This window comes from Chiroxiphia lanceolata, chromosome 2 (assembly GCF_009829145.1).
Source record: "Chiroxiphia lanceolata isolate bChiLan1 chromosome 2, bChiLan1.pri, whole genome shotgun sequence".
Taxonomy (NCBI): Eukaryota; Metazoa; Chordata; class Aves; order Passeriformes; family Pipridae; genus Chiroxiphia; species Chiroxiphia lanceolata.
Genome location: NC_045638.1, coordinates 17,107,063 through 17,130,027, shown reverse-complemented (window position 1 = coordinate 17,130,027; position 22,965 = coordinate 17,107,063). Strand labels below are relative to the sequence as shown.

At 37.6% G+C, this 22,965-nt stretch overlaps 1 protein-coding gene across 4 annotated transcripts in view; it reads right to left on the bottom strand.

The window, feature by feature from the left end:
• The window catches only part of CTPS2 (CTP synthase 2), a 63,363-nt gene extending 40,477 nt beyond the window's left edge, over positions 1-22,886 (bottom strand). Inside the window, exons 1-13 of one of the 4 annotated variants that reach the window (XM_032677300.1) lie at positions 22,782-22,886; positions 21,144-21,351; positions 18,666-18,836; positions 18,285-18,385; positions 16,369-16,485; positions 15,597-15,722; positions 12,926-13,006; positions 10,109-10,260; positions 9,731-9,863; positions 7,676-7,764; positions 6,841-6,935; positions 5,957-6,019; positions 5,318-5,361 (exon numbers count right to left, since the gene is read on the bottom strand). In XM_032677300.1, coding sequence (XP_032533191.1) covers positions 5,318-5,361; positions 5,957-6,019; positions 6,841-6,935; positions 7,676-7,764; positions 9,731-9,863; positions 10,109-10,260; positions 12,926-13,006; positions 15,597-15,722; positions 16,369-16,485; positions 18,285-18,385; positions 18,666-18,836; positions 21,144-21,309 — 1,338 coding nt within the window. In that variant the 5' untranslated portion in view covers positions 21,310-21,351; positions 22,782-22,886. The remainder of the gene's footprint in view (positions 1-5,317; positions 5,362-5,956; positions 6,020-6,840; positions 6,936-7,675; positions 7,765-9,730; positions 9,864-10,108; positions 10,261-12,925; positions 13,007-15,596; positions 15,723-16,368; positions 16,486-18,284; positions 18,386-18,665; positions 18,837-21,143; positions 21,352-22,781) is intronic. The other 3 variants (XM_032677318.1, XM_032677309.1, XM_032677327.1) reach the window with 3 other exon arrangements.
• Between the last annotated feature and the right edge of the window lie 79 nt (positions 22,887-22,965).

Below are 22,965 nucleotides of genomic sequence, written 5' to 3'. Positions count from 1 at the left end.
TGTTTCATACATTCCAAATTTACCCCAACAAGACTGAGTAATACTTGGTATTTCCCAAACAGTCATTGCCTCTTTGTTAACATTTCTGGCAGACAATAGCAAGCTGTACTTCTGGTTTAACCAGTCAAACTAGTAAATACAACACTACTAGTGTTACTTCAGGTAGCACTGATTATTACTGACTGTGTCACTTCTTGGCAACATTCTTAAAAGGGAAATAGTCATGGTAATCTACTTATTTCATTCTTTTTTTTTTCCTTAATTCTTGTCCTATAAAAACAGGATCAATTCTCACTTGATAACATAATTAAATCGTTGGACAAAAATAATGATGGAAGTGTCAGCTTTGATGAGTTTGTGATGCTTATAAAAAGGATAACTAATAGAGGACAGTAAGGCATCTGCAAGAACAAATATCACTGCATTGAAGAAGAGCCTGGCATTTGTTTACGTTATTCATACATCTAAACGCACAGATTTGTTATTATTTTAAAACATATGGAATAAAGATTTAACAGATAATGAAGTGTGTCTGTATTGTGTTTCCTGCATACTCACCAGCCACACTTTCCAGCCGAAATGCCTTGTAATTAGTTCAGAACTACCTGTTTCTATTTCACGCTACCTCTGAGGTGTCATTTAACAAACCCTGCTTTACCTGAGCTACTATTTGGACCTCTAGAGCAATTCAAATCACACAGTTTCTATAACACACAAAAAGAAAGATGTAGCATTCCATTTGAGGAGTGTTCCCTAGTGGATACCATCCAATACTCCTCCCAGTTCAGTTTCATCATTACATAAGACAACACTGCCATAAGGCAAACAGTTCAATTTTTTAGAACATGAAGTACTTATTTTCAGTAACAATGTAACAATGCCAAGTATGGTAATTGCAACATTACATTAAATTATATTTATGTAAGTACATTACTTTATTTTTGTTATTACTCCTGTAATAGGTAATTATGTATATAAACTGAGGGATTGCTTTTGCAACTAAAACTTTCATTACCTTTCTTTGGTGAAGCTTTAACCTTTACATTGCATGATTCCTGTGACAGATGTGTTTCCCCACAAGTAATTTATGGGTATTATTATTTACTTCAAGAAGAAATTAGTCAAAGAAGAGAAATGAGAAGAATGAAAATTTTGAAGGCAAGTAATCAGTAGATTAGGCACTAATCCTGCTAGATAACTTGGAACTTTGGAATGAATTTTAGCACCAGCACCCTCCATTATCTTGATAAATTAATTAGATCTCAGAGTTACTTAAGGACTTAAAGACTCAGATTAATTGCAAAGTCTGTCAAGTGCATTCAAGACCCCATATGACTGTGGTTCCTATCCCTGAATTTTCCCTCCATGAAATGAGGAGTGAAGTACTATGCACCAGTGATGCGTGAATAGAAGCCTCAAAAAATATTATGTACAGACATGATATGAATGTTCTAGCAGGCACTCAGGCCATTCTTTTACAAAAACCTTTTAGTTGTTGAAATATATTGTTTCTTGGAAGAAAATCATAATATTTATTACTTTTTTCTGGTTTATGAAAAAAAATTCTCAATTAACGCCACGCTTCAATTTCAAAACTAAATACACCACCTGCAAATTAGCCTACTAAGCTATGGTAGCTACTTTACACACCTAAGTACATTGCAGAACTTTAGGAGGTGCTTTTGTATGAGTGAGACATGTTCCTTTATATCTCTTAGACGACCTTAGAAATTTTGGAATTCAATAAGGTTACTGAGATCCTGAATAGGAAACATGGGCACCAAGAACCAAACATGTTTTAAGAGTGTCACCTACTGGCAAAATGTATTTCTGCATTTCTTGAGTATACAGAAAACGCAATTTTATCCAGTGCAATAAATTCAGTTTCATGATCCTATACAAGGTGCAATAGGTCACAAAGAACAACAGTCACAATTAAAATTAGCTTTTTTAAATCAAAGGAAAAAAAAACAAAAAAACATTGCAATTATTTCTGGAAAGAGTCTTTTTTTTTTCCTCTAGAGAAGTATTAGATGCAGTTGCAATAAAATTGACAAAGAAAATAATTTAAAGGCTCGTTAAAAAAAATTTAATTTTAATAATAGAGGAAGATGAGGGAAATGGAACAAATAAATGACTTTTTGTCCATCCAGTGAATCCAGTTCATTAGCAGTTCACAAACTACACAGTTTCCCTTTAAAGGAGTTATTTTTGAAATCAGCATTTGCCAAATTACCAAACTGTCACTGGTATGAGAAAATTCATACTAAGCACTACGCTCAAGCAAATGCATTACTTTTCTGAACAGCCACCTTCCTGCAAAGAGCACTAACAATTCATCTATCATTATTTTCCAAAAAGGTTATAAAGTAAAGTAGAAAGCTTAAGAATACTTAATGGGAACATCACCTGCAAATAATCAACCAAGGTGAGATCAAGAACTTGAGGGGCTGTGCTCAGAGCTCATGTACCTCCCTCACCTTCCCTACTGAACAATGCCTGGCATTGCTCCAGACTTGGGGAAGAGTGGCTGGAAAGCTGCCCAGGTGACGTGGTGGTGTTGGTCGACAATGACTGAACACAAGCCAGCAGTGTGCCCAGGTGGCCAAGAAGGCCAATGGTATCCTGGCCTCCATCAGCAATAGCGTGGCCAGCAGGACCAGGGCAGTGATTGTCCCCATGTACTCAGCACTGGTGAGGCCGTGCCTTGAGTCCTGTGCCCAGTTTTGGGCCCTCACTACAAGAAAAACATTGAGGTGCTGGAGCATGCCCAGAGAAGGACAACAGAGCTGGTGAAGGGTCTGGAGCTCAAGTCCTGTGAGGAGTGGCTGAGGGAGCTGGGGTTGTTCAGCCTGGAGAAAAGGAGGCTCAGGGGTGACCTTATCGCTCTCTACAACTACCGGAAAGGAGGTTGTAGCCAGGTGGGGACTGGCCTCTTCTCCCAGGCAACTAGAGACAGGACAAGAGGAAACAGCTTCAAGCTGCACCAAGGGAGGTTAAGGTTGGACGACAAAGAATTTCTTCATTGAAAGGTTTGTCAGGCACTGGAATGGACTGTCCAGGAAGGTGGTAGAGTCACCATCCCTGGAGGTGTTCAAGAAATGACTGGACATGGCACTTAGTGCCATGGTCTAGTTGACAAGGTGGTGACTGGTCAAAGGTTGGACTCAATGATCTGGGCAGTCTTTTCCAACCTCAATGGTTCTATGATTCTCCGTAATTCTGAGGTACACGATTACTTGATAATCTCAGTTTTTATTTCTAATAAAAAGGTTCAAAATTCCATAGATGCAGATAAAGGGAAGCAAAGAAGACCAAGATATTTTCTAAGTATTTTAGAAGAAACTATCGGCTTTGGTAAGTACAGTTCTGAGTACCTGAATGCTTGGTAAATCAAGAAGGGATGTAAGTAGCTGCATATTTTATGGTGGCCCTGGGTTCCCCGCCAAGCTACATATTCCAACTTTTGTCTTTTTCTTAAAAATAAAAGGAACTACTGCCTCTCCAGTACCTTTCTTCTCCCCCTTCAGTTTCCGAAGGAGCAGGAACCAAAAGAAAAGTACACTGCTTTGGTCCTTAGCATACAGTGGTGTCACAAGATATTATCGGTGCTGATACATTCCAATTAACTTTCTTGCATAATGAAACATCTACATCAGTTAGATATTTCACAAGCTTCACTAATGTGCTTCTCTTCCATTCATTTTTATTGATTATATAGAATATCTAAACAGTTTTTAGCACAAGATGGACTCTGCTAAACCAGATTATTTAGCAGTTATAATTATTGGTAGTGCAAATTTCCCCCTTGGAATGATTTATATCTGTTTCTTGTCCAAAACTGAAATGTCAAAGATTAGATTAAGATGCTGAAATATGACTGGTAATAACCAACTTCAGAACCTTAATGCAGCTCAGAACAAAAGAATATCCATTATACATACTGCAAGCATACTGCTTCCCTTGTAAACAATGTATTAATCTTCTATGACACATACAGTCATTCTAATATTTCCTTAACTTTATGTCCACATAACTTTCTCTTTAACATATCTACTTTACTTGTCCTTGAATGCAAACTGCAAATCACCCAGTTAATTACAATTACATAAAACTGGCACTCAAAAAGCTCTAAAAACAAAGATAGCCCAGAATCAGTCTTCTGTACTCTCCCTTCTTTTGATACCAAAAGAATTTACAGTAAGTGTTCAACATCTTCCACATTTTACAACATATTGCTATCATGAAATTGAACTCTCCAGTGAAACAGTATGTCTTTGCACAAATTCAAGAAAGAGGAAGGAAGAGATCTCTTACATGATGGCAAGGCCATAAAAGTTTACTTTTGCTCACCTGAGGACATCTCCAAACACCACAAAGTTTTAGCAGCAAATCTTACACTAAAACTTTTAGGTCTTTAATTTACCATCAAAAGTTCAGACCATGTTATCTTTCCTATGGAAATAAACAACCTTGTCAAAAAGGTCAAATGCTTCAAAACTCTCCTATTGGTACATTTCAGACTAAGCAGACATGAAAAAAAAAGTTTCACTTGCAAATCCCAACAAAACACTTCTGAAGGAAGTTCATATAGAAACAGTAGGTCACTATGAGCAACCCACTTAATTTGCCACTAGAACAGATGTTTACATCTTACACCAAGATATTGCTTTATTTCTCACATTTTTCTGTTCTTTTTCATTTTCTTTAAACTGCTTGTTCACTGATCATTTTTAAGTTTTACTACAGTGACGATGTGATGAACTTCACTCAAATTCTACCATCAGCATATGATGCGGAAAGCCCTACCCTATCTGCAGCACTGAAATTTTTGTCAAAAGGAAGACTGCAAGATGAGTCAGCAGGAGGGGTGTAGTGATTATTTATGCATTTTATATAAAGGAAATACAAGAATTTTTCAAACCCTTTCAATTTAATCCTTATCTTTTTTATATAAATTTATATTTTGATAAAAGCTTTGCTCTACACTTTTCAGCTCCCTTTTATATTTTATTCCCTACTAAAGCCAACCTAATAATTATTGTCTACTCCTAGGATCAGTTTACAGCCAGTTTACAGGAAAATATTAGAAAGATTAAAAACATAAAGCTAAGACAATTCACAAAAGCAAGCAGGTAATGGTAAGACACGATCAAAAGGAAATACCTTTTTAAACAATATTAAATAGGGACAGCAGAAAACACCTCATGTCCTACCACGTACAAATATATATAGATCTTAACTAACACAGATTTTAACTCCCTTTTTAACAAAAGATGTATGTTCACAAAACATATGCAGGAAAAACTGTACTTACAACAGGGTTTTTTGTGTCTGGGTCAAATTCTGTAGAATTTGCATCTGAAACAGAAATTCAAAGTAAACACAGTACATTTGTTCTACATGCACTACAAACTCATAACAGTTCTGTGGCATTTCAGGGCTTGTCTGCATTTAAGCTACAATCATATGTTGAAACTGCACATACTGCACCACTTCTGAAGCAAGCACAGGAGGTATATGACCTCAGACACACACATTCCCTTTCCTACTTTCCAAAACTCTTTCCTCTCAGCTCATAGTAGTAGAAATTCGTTGATGAGCTATATCTCTTCATACTACTACTGCAGTGGTTGTGGTTTGTCTAGTCTGGCTAAGGAAGGCAAATGAGAAAACCACTTTTACTTCTTACCACCTGCACACTCCAGAAAGAGACCAGAGGTGAACTGTAAGCACACTTTGAAACAGGTTTCAAGTAATCTGCATAATAAAGAATTCCTACTCCCTTGCACAGAGAGGTTGCACAGCGTACATAGCTGAAAATGATCTTGCTGCAAGAGCTAAGTATCTAACAATCATAGGATCTGTAAATAGTTCTAGTAATAGACATACATTTCACATAGAGAATAATATTTCTTCTAGGCAAATCATATTCACACTAGCATACTGAGCTCACCTTTCCAATTCAAACAGTTTCTTGCAAATTCCACAACTGCTAACTGCATTCCCAGGCAAACTCCTAGGAAAAAAAAACAAAACCCCCAGAATTTAACAGGACAAAGCAGGACTGACTAAGTACTTGCTCTTCTGTCTTAGACTTGACTAATTTGAAATCTTAGTACTCAGTGTATATGCACAGACTTATAAAAAGCTAAATCAAAAGTTGCCGCTCAATGTAAAGTTCACACTTCAAACGTGGCACACTGTAAATACCTGTGACAGAATTACGTGCTTTAAGCCCTTTCAAAGATTTTTTTTTCCTCCTGTCTATTTTACCAATAATTACTGCAAAGACAAACAGAACCTGAAAGCCTGGGTATATCCAGATTCAAAGTTTGCTTTGGCAGCTACTCAGAAACTTAAAAAAATCATAAGAAATGTGGAGTAGGAACAAAATCTTGAGAGGCATTTACACAAACAGCATTCAGCTTATAGGCCAGATGACTTTACCACAATAAAATATACCAGTAAATCAACAAAAATAATCTAATGCAACAAACGTGTCCAACAAAGACACCTATGTTTTCTGCACACTATTTAACATATATAATTATAGTGATTTAATTATAATGAGAAGCAAAGACTCTCTACTCAAAATGTGAACATAGCAAATAAAACCTTGGGAATAGGGATAGTCTTCATTTCCTTCCTTATACAGATGTAGTACACAACTATGACCCTGAGCATTATTTACACGGCAAGTATCCACAACATCACGTATACTTCCCTAAGATAGAATCCTTCCCTAGTGTGGGTTTAATTTTATTTTTTTTTTAATCAAATCACTTAGCTTACTATACATCTGTAAAAGACAGTAATTTCTAACTCTAATGATCTTACCAAGAAAAGGTTTTTTTTTTGATCTTGCCCAGGAGATAGCTTGGAGTTTGCCTTCTGTTCCCCTAATTCCAAACCCTCCTGGGACCAGAATGCCACTGTAATGACAGTCATATATAAAAGAATCAACATGTAGAATCAAGCCAGTAGAGGAAATCCATACAAACTGAAGACTTTTGAGGCAACTAAGCAAGCACAGTGCATGAAAGGCATGTTTTGTATGAACATTCCGAATACAAAGAAATTAACTCTAAATTTGGAGATTTTTTTCATCTACCCACCTCAGTTCTCTTCTGACCAGCCTCATGTTTCACAGTGAAATTCCAACTGCTTAAATACATATTGCTCAAATAAACTATCTACATATTCACTACTCTAGGATCCCAACACCAAAACTTTACATCTTCTAAGCAATAATGCAGAAACTAAATGCATTTTGACAACAAACAATATCCCTTTACAAATACAAATTGAAATCCTTGCAATGATTCTTAACAGAGACATTTGCAGAGTGTCAACAGCATTTACAAGCACCTTTCGCTGACCTACACTGTAAAGAAAGTCCAGCTATCCAAAAAACCAAAACAAGAATAACCCTAACCCAACAACCAAACAACTGCAACTTGTCTAAAGAGAATAAAGCAGAGTTTGAGGGTATAGGTTGATACTTCATTTCCTATGTCTGAAGCTTGTCACCAACCACGTAATATATCCCTTTACATAAGTAACAGAAGTTTGGATGCATTGAGAAATTATCTGATTTATTGAAGTATTTTTCAGCGTATGAAATCAATATCATGGTCTGCATTTTGGACACAGAATACCCAACATCACTTACTCTGCTTTGCACAGTTTGTGCCATGCCTGGTGATATTTCACTGAGTTCTCCGCTTCTGTAGAACGTTCAAGTTCTGTTGAATCTATGTACTAATAAAGAGAAATAGGCAATGAAATGGTCTTTTCTTCCACAGAAAGAATAATCAAGCATTAAGAAAAATTATTAAGCATTTTGAGTGAATTTCCGAATAAACCTGTAACAACAACACTGAAGACCCAGTACTTGTTTTGAGGACACAGTGTTTGCTTCAGTTGCAGCAATCCATGCCCCTTTTTTTGCACATAGCTCAGAAGTTCTGCCTGCCAACAGTCCTGTTTGGCATCCTCCAGGCAATCAGACTTGCTAGAATGCTTCACATAACTGTGTACCCAGGTTATTTCCCTATGGCAATCAGGAACCAGTCGAGGAGTGGTGCTGACCTTATCCTGATAGCTGGGATGTTCACTTCCCTGCCTTTTGGGTGCCACAGTTTATCTAATCTTATTATAAGATTGGATAAACCTGCATTGTCTGTGAAAAAGGTATTTCTGGGGAGTGTTGTGTAGAAAGGGAGACATTACCTATGCCCTACTAGAAATCCTGCATTAGAGTCTCTAGTGTCATTAAGCAGCACAGCTCCTGAGGTACCACTAGAAGTGAAGTGAGATGGCTATGTACTGCACTGGGGACACAAAAGATCAGAGTTGGATTCTGGGTTTTGTCAGTCTTCTCCTCAGAATAACGTAATTAATCACATCCTGCTCTAGAGTCCCTCCTCCACAAAATGAGATCATCTGAACTGACAGAATTCACCCATGTGCAGAGAAATGAATCTGACAAGAAGCTTGCTGACAGTTTTCCAGACAGACAGGACTGCCTCCTAGAACTACTTCTGAATGTTGTTATTCTATACTAGAATACTACAGGATCTGCTAAAAGGACATTTTATCATGCTTGGAGGTTGGAAAGAGAAACTAATTACAGTCTAAGTTAATAGTGTTTTCCTTGCCAAAGATATTGAGCAGGTACATTTATCACTTCAAGCAACATCAACATTTCATCATTCAGATTAAGCAGTTCCTTCAGAGCATGGCATTCTATCAAGAGCCTTTGGGCAAAAACATTAAAAGGAGGTTAGGACATGCAGTTAAGTACGGCAGGAGCCTTTGTTTGTTAACCTTTCAGCACTGCACTGGAGCTCAGCAACCATCAAGTCTCATGCTTGTTAATGCAGAAGCCCCACCAAAGTTAAGACCAGCTGCACACAAAGTTGTGTGTTTGCAGACAGGGCATCTTTCACTTTTTTGCTAAAAGCAAAGCTATTTTACATATTAAAAAAATTTCCCACCATGCAGCTGCCAGTAACACTATAGTGACAGAATCACATAAGTCAGAAAGGACCTTGGGAGGTCTCTAGCCCAACCCTCTACTCAAACCAATTCAAACTGGAGCAAGTTGCTAAGGATCATCAAAAGCCAGGATCTAAAAATCTCCAGGGATCAATTCTAGCTGTTCCCACTTTCTTGTTTTTCATGCACACAAAAACAACTTTTTGTAATATTTGCTCATAATCTTCCCAAGGAACAAAGTGAGGCTGACCACCTGCCATTTTTGCCTTTTTCTTTTTTTTTCTTTAACACTGATACAACATTTGCCCTTTTCTAGACATAGAATCATAGATACACTAAGGTTAGAAAGGATCCTTCAATCCATCCACTAACCCAGCACTGCCAAGTCCACCACAAAACCATTTCTCGTGAGAACAAGTGAAATTTAACTTTGATAGTAAATACAATTTTGCAGGTAAAGTCTGTTTTTTCATCAGATCCAGTTTTGGGTAACTTCAGTGTTCCCTTCAGATAACTTTAGTTCCAAAAAAAAAAAAAAATTAAATCTGTAAACATTTCTTTTAAAAAATTAGATGTTTGGTCTGTCTGTATTTATCTGCATGATTCATTTTCTGATTTTCACATGAATTAAAACTGCCTCACATGATGGGAACTAGTAGGGTATCACAGAATTATATAACAGTAGATTCAAAGTACTCCTGAAAGCAAAAGCCAGAAATATCCTCACCATTAAATCCAGTTTGTAATTAATTGCCAGCGCAGAGTGTTCCAGAGCTTTGAAAACAGATGCATAGCAGTCACTTAGCTTGGTGTACTTGCCAACGAGAGCTATGGAACACACCTTCAGCAACCTTTCATATCTGACAAAAAAAAGTTTTTCAGTTACTACATCAGATTTCACAAAGAAAACATTTTGAGTGTTTGCTTTTTCTTTAACTCCACAAAATATCTTCTAAAATTTCCAAACTGACCATGTTTTTAAACTTAGACCATTCACAGGTGTTGATCAGCACCTGGACTCCAGTCCAGTCTGGTGACTTCACAGTAGCTAAAAACCTAACTTGAATTAAAACACTTCTTAAAAAAGCAGCAGGATGTAGAATACCTGCAAGCCATTTTCTTCCATTTCATTAGAAGATCACTTGGCTGGTCATCAATAGGTAAATTTAACCTCTGTTTAAAGTACTTAATGATGCCTTGCTCCTCCAGCAGGATTGGTACTCGGTAAGTAGAAGAAACATCATGAATAAATATCACCTAGCAAAAGAAAGCATAACATAAAAAGACTTACCTAAAATTCTTCATAGGAAACATACATTCTATTTTTTGGATACTTCAAGCATCTTTTCTTTTTATATACATTCTAATTTTTAAATACTTTTCTTTAGAATGAGCAAGACAGCTTGGCAGCTACCATCCTAAGGATATAACATTAGGAAGGAATCACTAACTACTCTAAGTTACAGCTGTGCTGACTATGGAGACTGTTGTAATCCTGAAATGAGCTAAAGACACTGCTTTTGTCTTGACAGTACATAGAGTCAAGAGAGGAGGGAGGACTCACTTGAAATAAATAAAATAAAAATCCACTTAGAGGAAGACTGTGAACAAAACAGCACATGGTCTTCATGGACTAGTTATGACTGTCCTGGAAGCCAGTTCCGGGCACACAAAACACAAGAAAATAATCAGGAGTAGTCAGCATAGATTCCCCAAGGGAAGGTCATACTTGACCAACATGATTAAGTGACTGGCCTGGGAGATAAGAGGAGAGCAGCGGATATCATCTACCTGGACTTCAGGAAGGTTTTTAGCACTATCTCCTCTAAGATCCTCATAGACAACCTGTTCATGTATGGATGAGCAGACAGTGAGGAAACTGTCAGAATGGCTGGGCCCAGAGGGTGATGATCAGCAGCACAAAGTCTAGTTGAAAGCCAATAATAATCAGAGTACCCCAGGGGCCAGTACCGGATCCAGTCCTGTTTAACATCCTCATTAATGTTGTTATTATTATATAATTATATATTATGTAATATGTATTATATTATACTATATTACTGATTCTGTATGATGGGGCAGAGCACACCTTCAGCCAGTTTTCAGAAGACACCAAAGTGGTATAAGTGGTTGACAGGGCAGAGGGCTGTGCTGCCACCCTGCCAAGAGGCAGAAGAAATGGGCTGACAGGGGCCTCATGAAGTTCAACAAGGGTAAGTGCAAAGCCCTGCATGTGGGCAGAAACAACCCCAGGCACCACTACATGACACCACCCAGCTGGAAAGAAGCTTAACAAGAAACGACCTACGGGAGACGGAGTTGAACATTAGCCAACCCCTGGTACCCCAGGCTGCACTAGGAGGAGTGTTGCCAACAGGCCAAGGGAAATGATCCTTCCCCTCTACCCAGCACTGGTGAGGCCACACCTGCAGTACTGAGTCCAGTTCTGAGCTTCCCAGTACAACAGAGATACGGACATATTGATCTCACAAAAAATCCAGGATCATTCTAGGGAAAATAAGACATGCAGATAAGTGTCTTCTGAAATCCAAAAGTGGTTCATTAATTTTAAGACACACAGTGGACTTAAGAATGGTTTTGCAGAATTGTGATGAATACAGTTATGAAAAGAAAAAAGAACAAATGAAAGTGGGAAAAAAAAAGGCTGCAACACAGTGTGGCACCTAACAGTTCAGTTGGGGTGGGTCTAACCACCAGACACACATATATTACACAATTCAGTGCTGAGGAAAGACATTTGAGCTAGCCAGACCAGTGTAAGAAGAACACAGCACTCTGCCCTCATGAAAGTTGTGACTGGTACAACCATTCAGGTACTGCCCTAAAAGGTAGAAATTCAGAAAAAAAGGAACAGTGCCATGAAGACAGCTCTCTCCCTGCCATGGAGCTCTTAGGGAAGTTCAGTTATGCACATTGCTCTTGGTCCACTTAGACTGGCATAATAACTGCAGTTGGGATCTGGCATGTATGTGCTTACACACAGCCTGATACTGCCAGAAGAGCACACACCATTTCTCTTTGACTGAATTTTCAGTTGTCTCTCTCTGGCTGAAGAGGAACCACAAAGCATATCTGAAGGATTTTCTGGAAGCCAGCTTGATCAAGGGTGTTGTCTTCCACAGATAGTAAGATGGAAGGAATGAGGGGTGGGGGGTATGAAGCAATGGCCTGCCTCACTGTTCTCTAAGTCCTCATCTGGAATCTTGCTATCAAAAGCTTTTTCTTACACATTTACAGAGACAGAAGTCAACACTGACACGTTTGAAATACCATATAACTACCTGCATCTATTTTGCATTTTTACTATAGCAAAAAATATTAAAGAGCATTTGATTTCTCAAAATTAATATATGAATAGCAATTAATCACAAACTATTAGGCAAAAATCACACATGAATTATAAAAGGATATATGACTACACAGTAGATGTTCTAAACATGTTGAAAGAGCATAAATAGCCTATTACACATGATCACAGTAAAAGCGTTCATGTAGTTGCAATCATCTATGGACATAAGCAAATCACCTGACTTTAACCATACTTTGTTCATCCATTACTACAATCACCTGAGATCATTTATGAGCAATAACCAATCAGAGTTGTGAAAACTGCGCAGTTTCAAGCTACGTACAGCAACTAACTATGCACTCAAAATCTATTCCTTTGATTAGCTTTTACATAACATGCATTTAAATTATTAAGGACCATTTGACATAAAACCTAACATACAAACTTCAAGTATTTTTAAAATGCTATAGTGTACAGGACAGCAAGATAAAAATTATAAAAACAATTACATGTTAATGAAGCAGTCTGAAGTTGAAAACAGAAACGCGTAGAAATATAAACATGCTTTCCTACATGTTTAAATAATGACAAATAAAATATTAAGGTACTGACCTGCTCAGGCTCCACATGACAAAACATGGAAATCTTTTCCTTCACTGCCATTTCTATAGGTTTTGCACTTCTGCAGACTATCTGTCATAACAGAAGGAAAAATTTCAAGTATTTACTAGGCAAACCAACAGAAGAGCCTCAATATTTCACAGAAAAATTCATCTCCTTTGGAAGCAGAGCACAAACAAATGTGCCTTTTATATTCTTTCCCCTCTTTTACAATTCTACAATATATCATAGCTCACAAATAATCTACTAGCAAGGCAGAAGTAATCCAGTCACCTACCCATACTGACGAATTTTTATTTATTTTTCATTGACACTCTGCAATACTGCTTTCTCATGTTCTCCTTTCTTGCAGCTACTACTGTAATAGTCTGTCTAAAGTCTAGCAGCTCTGTAAGGATGAATAATATGATGAATCAAAAGGAATACTGTGATCTTATCAGTAAGATCAGACTTAAATTTAGAGCATTAATACTTAGTTTACATGCATATTTCTAGTATTTCAGTAGTTTAGCATCTTCTTGTAATTTTTAATTTGCACATCATGACAAAAAGAATGAGGTCAAAGATGAGAAAATTATTTCAAAATTGTGTGGGGTTTTTTACTGCTGCAATTATTCTGACAGTATTTTGCTGATACATCCAAAACTCAGTAATTTTAGGAAATATTGATCATTTTTAAACAATGAAGGAAATTACTATATGTTTGGTGTTTGTTGAAAGGGGTCTTGGTTTTGCATTATGTAACTACAGGCAACTAGCTCAAAATGCAGAACTGCTCTATCAATGTGTCTGTTGATTACTTTGTCTACTACCTTAAGTTATTTTGAAACCTGAAAGTGTAACAGAAAGTAGGATGATCCTGTTACAAGATTAATTCATCATTTTCCTCATCTTTCTAGTAAATGCATCTACTTAATGCAGTAAGCCCCTTTGTTCAGAAACTTGTAGCTGACCTTTGATCACCTTGCTAATGCAGTTTAACTACACTGATATTGATGAAGTCTAATTAACTTCACCTACTTAGTGCACGTTCAAATAAAAAAAGCACCAGGAAACAATCTGCACATTCTATTCAAGTAAGCACAACTCATACTTAAAAATTCGGTACAGTTTGAAGGTGAAGGTATAATTCATAAACCTTGACAGTAGGAGCACATGACTAAATTAATTTTGAAAACTATAATCCATTTTGCTGAGGCAAATTTAAAGTTAATGCAGACAGAGAAATCAAAAACATCAGAATCAGCATGAAAATAAAGAAACTACAATAATAACAGCGGCAGAGATGCATCTCAAAGAAACATAACACACAGAAGATGAGAACAACTCAATTGAACAGGGTAGCACTGACAAGCATATACTCAGTTTTCAAAGTGCTGTAGCAAAGTACATGATACCTGCAGCTGTAGCATGTTCGTCAGGCACTTCGGACACCCCATGGAGAACAGAAAGGCTCTTGCACACACAGCTGAGACCATCCCAGCATGCCACCTCAAGAAGCCTGGGAGCAGGCAGGGAGGCAGCAGGCACTCTGAACAGGACAAGCCAAGTTCAGATCAGGCAGCCTGGCAGCTCATGGAGGAAGCCCTCCTGACTGCTGCTGGAGGAGCTTCCCCATGCGCTGTCTCAGCCTTGGGCCTCTGCCCAAAAGAGTTACCATTTAAACATTGTCTTGAAGCAGCACCCAAGGAACTTTATAAGGGTGCCAGGAGGCTACACTCTGACTGTAATCTCTTGCTGCTTTAGCAGTCAACAGCAGCAGTCACAAAAACTAAAAAAAAAAGATACTGTGCTTCTGGTAGTGCCAGAACTGCCCCAGGCAAGAACTCAAGATGTGAGAAAGCGACTACATTTGTCTCTTTTCTTTTTATTACACACACCCACTTAAAAGGCTTTTTAAAAATTTTTATTTTCTGGGTGGGGAGGGGGAGGGAGAAGTCAGGCACTGGCAATTATCTTAACGGCCTTCAAAAACGACATGCAACTTTCCCTACGCAATTAGCACCGCAAGAGGGATCTTGAAATTTAGGCTCTGAAGCTTTGAATACTGCATTGCATTAATAAAAGTCCTTCCCTCCACAAGACGATTACAATCACCAAGTCACAACAACTGGAAGTTAAACACATCCTTCATATATCCTGTTTATAAATCCATTGGTTTTGTAGTTATAAAAACACTCATTCATACGTGTAAAATGCAAGAGCTCAAAAAAATCAGAGAGAAGCACAACACAGAATTTAATGGTGTGACTATATTTTTAAGAATAATTTTTCCTTTTTGAGGACATACATATTGTTTCTTCTTAATCACGCATAAAAAGAAATTTGTGAGAATGTTGGGAGACAGAAACATTCTGGTTCTTCCCACAAAGCAAACTGAGATTTCAGATTATTTTTAGCAGTGAAGAATTATTTTTGCAAAAATATATCTTTAAAAGAACATAGCTACAGTCCCAAGATATCGTAAGGAGTTACTTCAATTAAGTTAACTTTGAGTCAACTTGAGTAATTTGATTTCCTGTGGCTTTAGTGAAGCAATACAGCACATATTTTGCACTTCTTGTTTCTCCTCAGAGACTAAGGCTTATTCTTTGAACATTGGTTATGCAAGGACATTTTTAGATGAACCATCAATAAAAAAAATCTGTATTTATTGACTCACCAAATCTGGAGACAAGCCTAGACCCCTCAGTGCTCGAACGCTGTTCTGTGTTGGTTTTGTCTTCTGTTCACCAGTGGCGTTAGGCTGGAAAGGCACATTTTGAAAGTCTGAATAAGCAACCAACCTCTACTAAGAAAACAGTTACAGATTAAAATAGAAAATCCATTGCAAGTAATATTTTCAGGACGTAAACATATCCAAACAGAGCCACAATATGCCAGAAACATATAAGTAATTAACAGTGGTGACATTTCTAAGAAATACTCTGAAGACCCTAATTCAGGTCAGGTTTATTTTGTCCTTTTTTTCTTTCAGAGAAAAGTTTCAATATAATTGACTCGGGTAGAAGAATAATAATGTTCAAAAAATTGGATTTTGCTAATAAATGGAGAGTGTCGAACGCAGCACAAAGCCCCCAGTGACTGTCTTTGAAAATATTCATATGTAGTAAATAATTCTGTTTTCAAATACACAGAATTAATCCTACCAACTGCTGATCAATCCATAGCTGTAGTTAATAATAAGAACCTTTTTATCTGTACAAGTGAAATCACATCATCATTACCAACCTTTGCTTACAAAAATCTCCTCAATGAATACTTACATCTCGTGAAGTAAAATTTAGAGTTCAAATGAAAAAGTACTTTTAGCCCTGTACAAAGAGTTGTAGTGGTCTTGACTCGACTCCAGCATAAAAGGGTTAATGGGACAAGTAAACAAATACAAAGCCCAATACAGAGTGAAATTTATTTTATTAATTCTTATAACTTACCTGTGGTACTAGGCTAACATGGATGTTACAAAAGTTTTCTCTTTTTGCTTTGAACTGAAACTGTCTAAATGCTTCAACAAATGGCATTCCTTCAATATCTCCAATGGTTCCACCCAGCTGAAAAGTAAAGCTTAGATACGTCAGCGGTAGAAAGAAAAAACAAAAGAGAAAAAAAAAGTCTCTCTTACATACTTCAACATGTTTTCTGAAATTTTTGTCTTAAAAAAACCTGACAATTGAAATTTGCAGGCACACTCTGAAAAGAACCCTCATCTACTCTGCACATTTTGTTTCTTGTGGAAAACATTAAACAACTTTCCAATTTTGTTATAATCATTTTACACCAAATACATAAGCTTCCCATAGGAAGATGTTCAGTGCTACTGAATAATACATGCTTTCACACTGCCATCAAAGGTGAACCAGTAATCAACAGTTAAGCTGATGTGAAAGTTTTTGTGCAGAAGACCTTTATTTTCCTGTCAGATTAAGAAGCAGTTGTGATCAACAAGATACAGACATTTCCCACCATCACCATGGCTTTCCAACACCAATAAATGTTTTTTACCAAATATTTATTACCAAACCAAAATGCAAGACTAAGTCCATGCCAAAACTTATTTATAAAGACAGAAATTAGATGTCTTTCAAGGACAGATAGAGCTATAGTAGACTAAACGCTAAATAACGCAGTTTAACACATAAGTCTGACAGAACAGTTGTGTTTCAGAATGATCTTTCTGTGCCACCAAGTGGCTTTTGACAGAATTGCACATTTGTGTTCATCCAGTATCAGAAAAACTTGTGATAATTACATTTGTACATGGTACACATGTTCAGTCTAACTCCTTCAGGATTTTGCCATGGAAAAATTATTCTTAGAGTACCGACAAAAAATACTTTTATCAGGCTGGAGGTACAAGTTTATAACAAGAAAAGAAAATAAACCCCTTACATGGAGAAAACACAAAATTAAGACTGACGTTAAAGGGTTGATAAGACCATCATCATTTATGTTCTTGTGCAACTTCTGTATTTACCTTTTTCATATTTGTTTTAAATTAAATGTTTGACTCTCACTGTGCACATCATAAAAAAGATCTATAGTTATACTGGTGAGTATATTTGAATCAAGACAGATTCTTCTGCCTAAAAAATACTGAGCAATTCTGCTACCCGGGTCATAAAGTTTATTGCACTATTGATTATGGTGGTCACTTCTGGTATTAAATCTATGACATATTCTTCTGTCAAATTCTCAAGTATAATCTTTTCCAGTATTGTCTGCTGTAATAGTAATACTAGCAATTAGTGTCTTTCCTCCTCTCAATGCCCTACTATGGGTGGGGAAAATTTGTTGTTTCCATTGTGCAGAACATCAGCAGGCTAAGTGATTAAAAAGGTTGCTGCCAAAGGTCTTAAAGATAACACCAGAAAGTGGGAAATTAACTTACACATTATTTAAATCTATGCCTTTAAACATGACCACAAGCAACAAGATGGGCATTTGAATTCTTATGGAAAGCTAGAATGTTACTCCTGTTGACCACGGGAGATTTCAAGTAATACACAAGTTTTCTCAATACTGTTAGCAGTATAAAGCTTCAGTCAAATGCCTGGATCTTGGAACAGGCAGTTCACATTACAGTACCTGTCTGCTTTAATTCCATAAGTTAATAAACTCTTAAGCAGCTCAGTTTCAGCAGTAGTCTAAAATGGATTTAGTCAAATGGAAGTTGTAGGGATAAGACCATGCCTATCACTTTCAGAACAAACTAAAGAATATAAAATGTGTCTTTACATTGCTGCTCTCCATAAAACTTCAGTCTGACCTTTTCAGCATATGGAGCAAAGAGAAAGCAAGCTAGTATTTTATGTTCACTGCAGATATTTAACCTAAAAAGTTCCATACTTGCCTCAATTACACAAATTTGTGGCTCCTGTCTGTCATCATCCACCGGAACTTTTGCCTGATTCATTACCCATTCCTGAACTGCATCAGTGATGTGTGGAACAACTGTAAGACAAAACCAAAGAAGGTAAGCCTAGCTTACTGTAGGTTACTTTAATTTTTGCATGCAAAGGGGGAAAAATGAACAGCAAGTCAAGAGGAAACTGTTAGGTCCTTTCTCTATTCCTCCTTTCCTTGAGCCCAGAACCCAAACGTTAAAGGAATATGCCCATTTCTCTTGGAAGGGAGAAAGTAAGATGGTACAGCAAGGAGCAGCCTGTTCTAGCTGATCACTTCTTTTGTGAAGACTGAATGGACTAGTATCCAACAAAATTAAAAATATTACCTTGAACGGTTTTCCCCAGGTAATCACCATGTCTTTCTTTATTAATGACATGCTGATATATCTTTCCAGTGGTGATATTGTTATCTTTATAGAGATTGATGTCCAAAAATCTCTCATAATTTCCCAAATCCAAGTCAACTTCTCCACCATCATTCAATACAAAAACCTCACCTGAAAAAAGAAAGTGAAAACATACAGAAAAACAATTTAAAAAACCAGAAATTATTAAACACCCAGCAGGAATACCACAAATGTCTTAAAATAGAAGAATTTTTCTTTTAAATGACAGAACAACACATCAATAAAGCACATACTGCAACCCAATCTATATTGCCATTCTGTGTGACTTAATATCCAAGTCATTAGTTTTACAAACTAATGTCCCTCAGACACGTACAGTTTTGCAAATAAATAAAAGTTGTACTGCCAAAATATTTAAGTGACTTATAAATATTTAACCAGCATTTCAACAGCACTAAAATCCATCATCAGAAGGAAACAATCTCCAAGAATCATAAATCAGCAACAAAATATTAATTTACTTGTAGGAGACAAAACCTGTGTTTTTATAAGCATGAATTATACATGTTCAAAGTGTTTCACCATAAATTCTTGTTCTTTGGATCTATTCTAGTGATTAAGGTATGGATCAGGAGTAAAGTTATGATGAATATGTTTCTTTAAACACGATCATTGTTTCTTATTCAGTTGTTCCATCCTGTGTATTTGGTTCACTGTGCCCACAGTGAGAGTTATTTCTGACACTGAAAAAATTAAAGTATCTTTAAAGTTCAGACTTTTCTTAGGCCTCTAAAGAGTCTCTAAATTCTGAATCTAGTCAACTTCTGAAGGAACTGAAGGTGCTAGATCTTCAGGTAAGGTTGGAAAGGTCTTCAAAAAAACTGTAAAATATTTTGCCCAATGAAGCAATGGCTAAGGAAGTTACAGGACTAATGCACACACACACACATACACAAAAAAAACCAACTAACCAACCACCCATCCAAAATAAACCAAAACAACAACAAAACCCTTCAGTTCCCCTGCAGGTATAATGTGGACTACAGAAATATATATTCCACCAAGGTACAACACTAAACTTCAATGAACAGCCTAACAAATCATCCCAATGTGTACAACAGAGTGGAAGATTTATGCCTGATTCTGTGAGGCACTTAGTATCTCCTCCATATTAAGTCATCATTTCAGCCAACAAATGATTTGAGCCAACAGATGTAGAACGGAACCAACATTTCTCTTATGCAGGTCTTAGAAGAATAAAAAAAATACATTGTTAAAAACCTCTTTAAATAACTGGAAATTGCTAAATTGAAATTCTTTGACTCAATCATATTTCTGTCAAAATGTTAACAGAAGAGGATCCCCATTCTGGTGTGTGTGAATTTCCATGTACTACCCAGCAAGCCAGTTTTTCTTCATGAGCAGCAGGAAACTCTTAAGTGAAGAAAGGAATTATATGCCATAGTGTCCCCTCTCCTCTGTACCTGATCCAAGGAAGGAATACATACATCCTCACAATCTCAAGTCATCGTAGGAGTTTTAACACCTGCTCAACTGCCTAAGTAACACCAGATGTGCTCCTGAAAGTGCAGAACTACTGCATTAGTTAAATTTTGCTTTTTGAGAGAGGTCTGACAAGCTGTGCTTTTCCTCCACTTTAAAAGCAAAGTGGTCTTTTTTCATTTCAGGAGATACACACATTTCTCTTCAGTTCTAAAAATTTTGGTCTGGACTGAAAGTAAGCAAATAAAGTTCAAAAAATAACACTAATTAGAAATGTCTATTGGCTGAAGATACTTCGAAAACCATTGCTTTTAATAAATGTACAAGTAAAAAGCCACACAGCTGAAGGAACATTCAACATTTTAAATGCATGTCAGACTGTCTTGTAGCTCATCAGCAACACAGTCAATATAACCAAGGTGGCTTAAACAGCTAACCAACCAAACTAAGCATCTACTTGAAAATTCTATCATTACCTGGCTCTCTTAAGCTTCACTGATGTTTTTGACTAGATCCTCTCTGACTAAAATGATAACTCAGGCTAATTCTTACGAAGGCACTTACACTAGAAGGCACTGACATCCAGAGAACAGCATTCACAAGTAACTGTTGAGGACTTAACTTTCAAATAAGTTTTATAGCACGATTTAAATTTTTTTTAATTGAGTTGAGCTGAAGACAGCATTAACTGAACAAGGCTTTCAGCTAGGATTTTCCCATTAAGGTGGTATTTTATAGAAAGGAAGCATCTGCTCATAATAGTACCTTCAACAAACAGGCTTCTGTCTCTTTACTTAGAGCAGACAATGAGCTTCAGAACATATAGTAAGCATTAAACTTGCAAAACAATTCTAAAATGACTAATAAGTACCATACTACTGGCTTTTAAAAAACAAAACCAAAACACATTATTGTGAATACATATATTCATGCAAAAGGGAGCAATTTTCATACCATGTTCGTATGGTGAAAAGGTTCCAGCATCTATGTTTATGTAAGGATCAATTTTGATTGCAGTGACACGTAGACCACATGATTTCAGAATGGTGCCAATGCTGCTTGCAATGATCCCTTTGCCAATGCCTGAGATGACACCACCAGTCACCAGGATGTACTTCATCGGAAAATCAGCACACACACACACAGATCTTGACCCGGAAACCTAAAACAAAGACGTATCTATGATGAATGCAATTTCATGTCAGGGAAGAACACAGACTCAGTCTACAAAGAATCAAAGTTGAAATGACCTATGACCATTCTGGAATCTGGGAGCAGGATTCACCTCTCCCAGCCTATACACCAATACATAAGCTAAGCATCTATGTTGTCCCAAAACAGGTTCTTTCACCCAGTGCACAAGAGGCTGATCCACATGCAGAGTCGCTGTATTTTATTTACTTCCAGTTCTGTGCAGAAAGGGGTGCTGAGTGGCAAATCCTCAAAGCCAACAGGACCATTACCAATTCACAATTTATACTTTTTAGCAAACGAAACCACTAATGTTCATTGTCTACAAGTTACATTTCTCTACCCCATCTGAAACAGGATGATGTGTGTATCTCTTCCACAATTGAATTCATATTCCATTCAGGCAGCTGTGGAGGCTAATCACCGGAACAATTTTTGAACAAGGACAGCATGGCTCACTACAGAGCAAAAACTCTAGGGTCAAGAAAATCTTTCCTTACTTAAGGACCCGGTTCATCCCATACACAAAACTGCATGGCACCTAACGGCACTCAGTATAAATCAAAGCAGTACAGTTCTTCATCGGATGGTAGTAAGAAGCAGCCAGTGAATAAACATTGTATTTCTTCCTGTTACTATACTGAAATAGCATAAATAAGGCCTAGATCTTCAGGAGACTGAGTTCTAGAACGTATCAATGTTAGTTATCAGTCCTCTTTCATTTATGGTAGTAGGAATAAATAAACTATTTGCTTTTCAATATGGACAAAAGGAAGACCACAACCATTAAAAGTATTTAACTCAGGAGAAAAGGATGATCAGAAATTAACCTTCCCCTGCCATTTAATTTTAATCTGTAATTTTTCTAATAGCACAGATTTTACGATTTGGAGCCTACTACTTCCTTCAGACTATTCCTTCACAACTCAGCTAATGCTCTTGTCACATTTCATGAACATCTAAGCCATTTTCAAAGCTCTTTTCAGGAAGAGGGGGGATAATTTTAATTACAAGTATAAATCTTGAGTACGTGCCAAATCAGAACTCTAAAACCTTGCTTACAGGAACCAAAATTAAAAGCTCGCTGTGATTTTAGGAAAAAAACCCGCGATTTCCCAGCAGCCTCAGGAAACGCGATGTTTACTCGCAATAGAAACAGAGAACTACGCGTGGTTTCGGAAGTCACTTGTAAAAGGAGTGGGAAGTAGGGGAGGGCGAGCTGAAAGCGTACACAGTAAGAGATCATTTCGCCGAGAACTGGCACATGAGTTACTCCGTCCAGCCTCATCCCCGGGAGCCGCCGCCTCCAGACGGGATTTGCGGGCGCTGCATCCCGGAGGAGCCGCCCCGCGCTGAGCGCTCGGGGCGCCGCGGCCGAGCGGGGAGAAGCCTCCGACTTACGTGGGTGCCACAGGCGGGTGCTCCGACCGGGGCCCGGGGGCGACGACGAGGAACCGCCGCGGGGCCACCGGACCGCAGCGAACCGCGGGGGGAGGCGGCGGCGCCCCGGGGGAGCCGCAGGTGAAGCGCCTCCGAGCGCCGCCAGGGCGGGACGCGGCAGCGCCCAGCGCTCGGCGCCGCGGGG